Below are 9335 nucleotides of genomic sequence, written 5' to 3'. Positions count from 1 at the left end.
ATAACTTAATTAATGTAAACAGTTGGCAATTCTCTTCAGAATATTTTCAAACTAAACCCGTCTTAAATCTCTTTGGTTTCACACACATATTGTTATATTTATTTCAATTACCTAATTACCATAATTCAAGTTGAATTTAANACAGTTGGCAATTCTCTTCAGAATATTTTCAAACTAAACCCGTCTTAAATGTCTTTGGTTTCACACACATATTGTTATATTTATTTCAATTACCTAATTACCATAATTCAAGTTGAATTTAATTTTTTTTTTAAATAGGTGGAAACCCTCCTGCATGTAGCTAGGAAATAAAACCTTTTCAACACCGTTTTGTTGGACACACATATTTCAATAATTCATATAACTTATAAATTAGGTTGAACTAAATGTTTTTAAGTGGCAACCCTTTTGCAAATCAAAACCAAAAATAGTGCTAACCATAACTATACGACACCCACATATTAACAAGTTTAGACTTATTTAATTTTTTATAAAAACGTAAAGCTACGAGTAGTCTAATGAGATGTTGAAGTTCTAAGTCAAAGCTCACATGATGCCAGCGGTACACTCGCTCGTGCGAATATTTTTCTCACGAATTTTTCGGGATTTGGACTTTTTGGAATTCGTCCGGAACCATTAAAATTTTTTTCGGAACTCTCCCTATGCTCGAATGGAGTAAAATTTTGTGATGCTGTTTAATTTTTCGGTATTTTTTTTAGTTTTTTCCCAAACAGTTTCCAAAACATTTTTAGAGACCTTCATGTTTCAAATTTCCGTATTTTCGGAAATTTTACGGACCGGTCGGGATTTTTTGAGACTTTTCAGAAAACTTTGTGTTTTATTTTCGGGACTTATTCGGAATATTTTTGGGGATCTTGTACGATATTTTCGAGACATTTTAAGAAATAATTCGCGTTTCAAATTTCGGCACATTGGGCATTACGCCGGGATTCTCGTATGAATTTTTCGAAACATTTTCGGGAGTGGGACTTTTTGGAGTTTTTCTGGAACCATTCAAATGTTTTTCGAAACTCCTCATGTTGTACTTTTCGGGATTGTTCGGAACAGTTCCGGATTAATTCGGTATATGTCAGATTTTTTGTTTTAATTTTCGGGATATTTCGGAACTCATCGTGGTTATTTTTCGAAAATTTTAATGTCGATCTAAAGGTAAATTTAAATATTAGTTTTTATGAATGCCTATGATCAGCTATTTTTTGCTAAAAAAAAAAAACAAAAAAAAAAACTTCATAGAAACATTTCCAAAAAGTTACAAGTTTGTCTTATATTTGCTAATATATTTTCTTAGGTCGTGGCTACAAAAGAGTGACTTTTAGACGCGAAAATTTAACTTTTTACCAAAATAAGATTAAAATAAATAAATAAATAATTGTAAAAGATCACTGACAGGTTTAAAAATAATATCCAGTAACCTCTCCAATACACGATTTAATTAGGCATTCTAAACTCTCAATGAGCCCACATAAAAAGGCAAAGTTAATAGGGGTTGTAAATAAATTGTTCGACGACCCATTTCAGCTAAATTATGGCAGATTTTCATTTAAGAGTATACACTTAAATAAATTTTGCCCACTATTGTTTCAGAATTAATAATATTAGCATAATACTCCTATGTAATTGAATAGCATATTGAAAAGTTGGGCTGGGGAAAGCACATTATCGCTTGCGACAAATGCCGCTATCCGACACTCAATCCGCTTGCTATTCTGCGTCAAACGAATTTATTACCAGACCATAAGTAACTTCTCAACCAACAGCCAAAATGATGGCATTGCTGTGGCAACGTGTTGAAGACAGTTTAAACAACGCATGACTGACTCAATTGTGAAGAGCCTAAATGGTAAATTATTTTAAAAAATATATTTTTATTTATATTTATGTACATATATCAGACAGCGCTTTTGGTCTTTGCTGGACAAGCGCGCGTGTCTTGAGCTTTTAAAACTGAAATTTATTTCTTTAAACTTTTTATATACTTGTGTGCTTATATGTAATATTTCCACATCGCTTTTTTGTCTCAAATGCATGAAAATGAATTGCCCCGCGCACACCACACACGAACGCAACAAACTTACTCAACAGCTGGGATGGCGCGCTTATTGTTCCTATTTTGTTTATATTTTAAAATGCTGCTTTATTTTGTAAGTCATTGTTTTTTCTTTTTTTTTATTGTACAAACGTCACTATTGCCGGCTTAAGTGTTGATATACGAGCGCTCAATGTTGCGGCAGCTGTCGGCGACTGCCGGCTGGTGGCTGGCGGTCGAATGAAATCCCACAATAGCGCATAAAAATGATAAGTGGCCTCGCGTTATACTCTGTGTATCTATCAGTCGGTGTGAGCTAGTGAGTTGCTAGGAGCCAACCGCCAGTTGCTAGCTTAAAAATATGCTACGTTTTTTAAGATCCCCAAATTGCTAAGGATTAACTGGGCAAATGACAATTGCTGCCTGCTGGAAAAAACTAAACGCAAGTATACTTAGAATTACGGGCACGTAGCGATCTTGAAGGTAATTAATAGTGGACGGCGTAATTGATTCAAGGCAGACTTAGATGGCGAAACTGATTACCAGACCTCATCCTGGAATTTTGATCTCAAGATTCCCATACATTTTCCAACTAGGTAGGATTGGAAAGGCGGCCTGCACAGATGGTATTTTCATCTACACCGATGACTCAAAGATGAAAAAAGTAGCTAGCTCAGAGTTATTGGAGTATGTTCCAAGGATCTGCAGATAAGGCAATCAAATCGCCTGCCTGACCACTACAGTGTCTTTCAGGTGGAGTTCTCTGCCATAGAACAGGCAGCATGTATCATTCGGGATAGTAAGTCTCTATCAGGGAATGTCACTTTATCGTTGGCCGCCAGATGGCATTGAAAACGTTAGGTTCCAAGCTAGTATAGTCGTCATAGAGGCAAGTCCTTATTGTGCTGTCGAAAGCGACTTTGAAGTCGACAAATAGATGGTGAATATCGATCCTATTCTCGCGGGTCTTTTCGAAAATTTGGCGTATGGTAAAAACCAGGTTTACAGTGGTTTTAGCAGGTCTAAATCCGCACTGATAAGGCCGAATCAGTTCGTTGATCGTGGCTTTCAGCCTTTCACACGCCTTCGATCGCACAAGTCTTCCCGCGCTGCTTAAGGACATCAAAAATTGGAACTTGTTACGAAGACTGTATAGGTGACCGGAAATATTTGAATGGTCTGAAGTCTTCGGTACTATTTCGGGTTTACACTTCTAAGCGATGAAAACGACAACTACCAGAGGGAGTCTCATTATTTTACATAAAAATTAGCATTGATTGATGTGTTCTAAAAAATTCTAATAGCCAACTAGTAACAAAGGTCACGAGTTCAAAATTTCCTACAGGGTATTTACTGCAATAAATATACCCACAAGGAAGGTACATCCAACTTAAACTTTCTTTTATAACTTTTAGCAAATACGAAATGCAAATTGCAGCTTTATAACAGTTGAGTGTTGTATTAGCAGCAGTAATAATAAGAGAGTGAGAGATAATTTTTTATACTTACTTTTGAAGCTGAAATGATATGTCAGTAAAGCGAGAAATCGCGTTGTACGCTTTATTAAGCCTATATTTATTAAGAAGATCTGTGTTTGGCATTACAAACAGATCTTTTTAGCTTACATATACAGTGAGCGTAAAAAATATGCATACCCTGACGTTTTAACGATTTATTTACTTATATTTTCCATACCAAATTTTTTTTATTAAAAAAATATACATAGTTCATTTAACAGCAAAAACCACAAGAATCGATTTTTTTGAACTCATACAGAACTCGGACGAAAATGCAAGAAATAGCAATAAATTATCATCGAAATTTTCAATTTAGTCCAGTAAAATTAGATCAAATTGGTACGAAGAAAACAGAAAATTTGTAACAGCAATTTTTTGATGCAGTATAGTTTTATTTGACACGTAGATCATGGATCCACAGTCTTGTACCTAAATTTCATATGGCAACATTTCACCATCTTGGAATTCAGGTTTCTTGGGTTTTTTCGTTTTGCAAGCTTATTTTGCATTTTTCGTAAAAAATTGTTAAATACAAAAGGCCACACTATTTTTAATGGCGGGCCCCTAAGTGATCATTTTAAGACCTTATTCTTTATAATCCCTCCTATAAAATTTTGGCCATCGTACTGTACCGGTTGACGAGATATGGCCGCTTCCCTTACATCGATATGTTTGGCACGTTCCCGGTCGTGATCTATGCATCGTACAAAAAAAATAAAAAATCGTATAAAAGTTGTGGGTAATGAAATTCTCTATAACTTTGGACTTTCAATAAGCTACGTATTTTCAACAGAAATTGTTGAAAAATGGCGAAAACCGTTACAATGTAAAATTTTTTCGCAGTTTTTGTTAATTATTTACAATAAGAAATGTTTTTTTTTTAACCTTCTATATAACAAATGTGGGAAATTAAATTCTCTACAAATTTGTATTCAACCATTTTTTACGAAAAATGCAAAATAAGCTTGCAAATCGCAAAAACCCAAGAAGCCTAAAATCCAAGATGGCGAAATGTTGCCATATGAAATTTAGGTACAAGACTGTGGATCCATGATCTACGCTTCAAATAGAAGTAAACTGCATAAAAAATTGATGCTACAAATTTTTTTTCTTAGAAAAAGTCTAATTTGACTGGGCTTTTGCTCAATTCGATTTCTCAGAAAAATGTGGAGTAAGCAGTTTTGCAGCTTTCGTTGCGAATTTTCTTCCTTATGATGATAGATATTGTTCATGCGTCACAATCGCAGCCTACGCCTATTGTTGATGTTGGCTCTATATTAGGGTGTGTCACACCCTGCCGGCATAAATGTAAAATCCCATTATCGGCGCAATGGGGCGATTTTCGGCGCATTTCATGTACCGATAGTGTGAAAAAACGCGATTTTTCGAAATGCGACAATCTGACCCGAAATTGTGTTGACTATAAGCAACCAAAATTAATATTGCTGTACCGATAATGTAAAGAATCTTTTGCCCATTTCAGAATAATCAAATTGTAAAAATGCGTCGGATTTTATCGGACGCTCCTGCCGTGATCAAAGTCGACAATTTGTTGATTATTGTTATTAATCAATCACGATAGTGTAATCTGTTGTACCGATTATCGTCGCATATTTAATTTGGCCGATATGCACCGAAAAAGTTTGTCACAATATGCGATGATAATGAGACCACTCAAAAAGTAGTTGTACAATTTTTTTTAAATATGTAACGATCAAGCAAGATGAAAATCGGTACATTTTGAGCTATTTGCGCCGATAGTGGAATCCTAGCTTTAGGTTTGAAAGTTTGATTTACATACATATATGGTTTTGGTTAAAACATGAACCATATTTTTATAAAAAACTTTTAACTTTAAAAACACTGCAAATATATATAGGACTTTATGTGATTATCGTCAGCGTCTCAGTCAGCCTTCATCCTGATATGCTGTCCTCTTTTGAGTTCACTCAAGATCGATTCCGAATATATGTAAGCGGCTTCTTTTTCGGATGCGCTAGTTATGAAGACCTATGTATGTCGGGTGCCTCCTCACAGGTCCTTTTATATCGAGGCATGAGAGTCTCTGCACTCTCTCAATTATTCTTTGATTGCTACTTTTATCCAGTGCTATACACAAGACTAGAGATCCATAAGTTTTGTCGGTGAAATGACTGTGGTGAACATAGTGTGTATGACGTGCGGTGACAGCTCAAGTTATCCCGAATAAATATATTTCAAATGCTGCTGGAAGAATCGAACCAACCATAAAGAGATTTACAAGTATTATATTCACCAAATTTTTTCTTTCAAATTTTTGTAGGGAATGCTTTTAGCTCGATCATTTACTCGACTCAATGCTCGTATTCTTCATTTTAAAAACTACATCAAAACTTTATATTTTTAGGTTTATCGAGTCAAAATTTTTATTGAAACCCTGTAGGCTTTGGGAGTCATATTACGACAACGAGCCTGGTCGTTTTGGTGAAAGTTAACTCTGAGATGAATGGAAGAATTCATTAGGAATTCCGTGCCCAGGGTATTCTCGTCATCTTACCATCCATTTTGGAGATTTCGTATTTTTAACTAGTCTGCAAAAAGTAATTACTTTGTAGACTGTTTTTTTAAATTAATAAAACATGGAAACGAAATAAGTTACTTAACCGAATACTCGCGGCACATAGCCTAAAAGTATATACTGCAATATTTTCACCACATGGGCGTTTTCGAACCGACAGTCGGGGTAGGGCGATCTTCCACTCAGCCGTCGATATGCTAACTTAATATTGTTTGACTTCGCGCAGGTCAAGACGAATTCATATAAGGTGGTAACGACAGTTCGAAAAAAAGATGTATTTTGTTGTTGCATTTGGTACCAAATGTCAAATTTCAGCTATTTCTTTCTCAAGGAAGAAGAGTGAAAGAAAATACATATATTCTCATTTACTTTAGTGAAATATAAAATTTTGATATTTGTGTACTGCCAAGTAAAATCAAATTAGCTTTTCTAGTAACAACGCCTTATATGACGCTCTATCAAATAATATAAAAATCTGGAATTATTTTGTGACGGTCACAGAAATTTTAAAGTAATGTATATTTTTATTTATTAAATTTTGTAAAATCTTTTTTATCGTAGCTATTAGCTAGTTTATGTCTTAACCTTAGTTTTATAAATATGCATATCCATATATGTATGTGTATGTGTTTATTTTATTTTATATACCTAAATCATAGGCAACGACTATTCCTAATTTTTTTTAAGCAAGAATAAAAAATACCGGGTAAATAAAGAATAGTTATTATTATTAATGAAAGAATATATATAAGAAAGAATTCCACCACATCTTTCTTTTTTTAACCATACAAAGGGAAAATATAAAAGTCTACCAAAAAATCAATACACCGCAGTTTGAAAGACCTGCGTCTAAAAACAAATCACCCCAAATTTTAGAATTAAAGTTTTCGTAATATATATTTATGTACAAATACTAGGATTTTCACTTAATCTTTAATAAGTCATCCAAACAAAATCAAGTAAAAAATAATAAAACAAAAATAAAAAACGCTAAGAAACACTTGCACATATGCACATAGTATGTAGTATAAAAAAAATTGATTTTATTCATAATACATTTATGAAACCCTAGCTGATTCTCTGCTCGATTACGCTTTTCATTAAGGAATGTCTTTACACTTATTACATTATTTTTCTTGCTCTTCTGCTTCGTTGCCTTACTACGACGATGTCTAACTAATTATTTTGGTGATTCGCAAGGTGTCGTAATTAGTGATATTTTCATAAACTTTATAAACGTTAAACTTATTTTTGAGTGATTCATAACAACTGCAGCATCGTTTTTAACGTTATAAAATTTATGACTGTAATGACTCGTTGTGAATCACACAATTGTATTTCATTTCCATTTCTTCTCATTCTAAATCGCTACTTTAGCGAAAGGCTTTGCCTTCTTCATTATCGCTCTCTAAACCCTTTCTAAGTCTGCTTTTCTCTATACATTGTATATGTAATTATAGATATTGCATCCCTATATGTATGTATGTATGTATGCTACTATTATTTCCACGAGGCAAGTGAACATTTAGGCAACGGTGCTTGGTTGATAATATTCAGTTTTCTGGAAACTTCTCGCATTTGTTCGCTGGCATTTTGACCATAGATGCTGAAGGGTTCCAAGTTAAATCGATTAAATCTGAAAAAAAAACAAAAACAAAAATAATAATAAATTATATTGGATGAAGATTAAATATGACAGTTACAGATAGGTACAATTATGCATAGCGGGCCACTTGAAACCTCAGAATTCCGAAATACCTACATACATATATACGATCAGGTATTTTATTTGCTTCGAAATAATCGAATGCGAAATAAACAAATGCTTCGTTACTTAGAAAGTTTCGATGCAACAAAAAATTCGTTTGAAGTATCGTTTTTTTTACAACGGTACTCTAACCGTCAACCTATTCAGAATTCGCTAGGTAGAGACTTTAGAGTCGACACTTCGTTATATAACAGGGACTTTAACCGTCGATATATTCGGAAGGTTTCCATTTCTTCATTATACACTCCTCGTCATTTGAATAGCGCACCCTTTGGATACTTACAATTAACAGTTTTATTAATGAAAGATCTGATACGAGGAGGTCTTAGGTCACTCTGTTCGCCTTTTAGCAACCAGTTTTTTTTAATTAAATTAAATAAATAAAACATATATTTTTCGATTTTAAAATAATAAAAATTAATAAATAACAGAAAATTAAATTAGAGAAAAAAAAGGAAACAAATTATCAACACGGAAGGAAATAGTACTTAAAAATTTAATTAGATTAAAACTATTTTTATTAAAAAGGCAAACAAAAATATTATACAACATGAACCATGTAAATCCAATTTTAAAATTTTATACAAATTAAAAAAAGGGGGTGCGCTATCCTAATGACCAACAGTGAATAACTTAATAATATTCTGTGTTTATCTATGAAGCATTTTTTAGGGAAAATTTCACAACAACGAGGTGTTTTTCAAGGGACTCAGCAAAAATGTCTTTTATATAGAGTTTTTCGTTTTATCAAGGTTCGTTATATCAAGGTTTCACTGCATACCCTTTTGAAAAAAATTATTTTCCTTATCACTATAATATTTGAACTACAATTATTTTTTAAATAAAGTTCGTTTACGTTTCTTAAGCCTAGTGAACTATTTATATTCAGATCAATGAACTGTTACTAATTAAAGGACTTTGGTTTAATTTAACTGAAATATTTTTTATTTTATTTTAATAATATAGTATTTAAAAAAAAATAAACATTTCACTCACCTATCTCCTGACATCCCTTGGAGAAATTTGATGTAGCTCGGTCGTACCGTTTTTGGCTCAAGAATGCCTGCATGAAACTCTATAGCCGTACAGAATGCGTATAAGAATATCGTAAAATTCGATACGTGGGGCAAAACCCCTTCTTTGATGCCCAAATTGTAGCAGATCTATAAGAAAAGTAAATAAAAGGAATTTAATGTGTTTCAAAGGAGTACCACGTAGATGCATAAAGGTAAAAATGAATAAAATAACAATAAAAATAAATAATGTAATAAAAAAGCGAGATAAAAGTAAAACGAAATTAATAAAAATCGATTTTAAACAAAATTATGTTTTACAAAAATTAAACAAATAATTGAATAATAATCGGATGGTAGTATAACTGCGAGACTCCAAGTACTGATTAATTGGACTCAAATCCCCGTAAGCCGAGCTGTTCTCTTGAACATT

General features: G+C 33.0%; 1 protein-coding gene across 1 annotated transcript in view; it reads right to left on the bottom strand.

Moving 5' to 3' along the window:
* Window positions 1–6602: 6602 nt before the first annotated feature.
* LOC108375869 (transmembrane protein 135-like) overlaps window positions 6603–9335 on the bottom strand; it is a 6893-nt gene continuing 4160 nt past the window's right edge. Inside the window, exons 3-4 of the mRNA XM_017632017.1 lie at window positions 8886–9052; window positions 6603–7757 (exon numbers count right to left, since the gene is read on the bottom strand). Of these exons, the coding sequence (XP_017487506.1) occupies window positions 7622–7757; window positions 8886–9052 (303 nt within the window). The 3' untranslated portion in view covers window positions 6603–7621. The remainder of the gene's footprint in view (window positions 7758–8885; window positions 9053–9335) is intronic.

This window comes from Rhagoletis zephyria, unplaced genomic scaffold (genome assembly GCF_001687245.7).
Source record: "Rhagoletis zephyria isolate East Lansing unplaced genomic scaffold, Rhagoletis_zephyria_1.1 Rzeph_scaffold_09540, whole genome shotgun sequence".
Lineage (NCBI taxonomy): Eukaryota > Metazoa > Arthropoda > Insecta > Diptera > Tephritidae > Rhagoletis > Rhagoletis zephyria.
The sequence above is the reverse complement of the archived record's forward strand: the minus strand, read 5'-3'. Positions and strand labels throughout refer to the sequence as shown.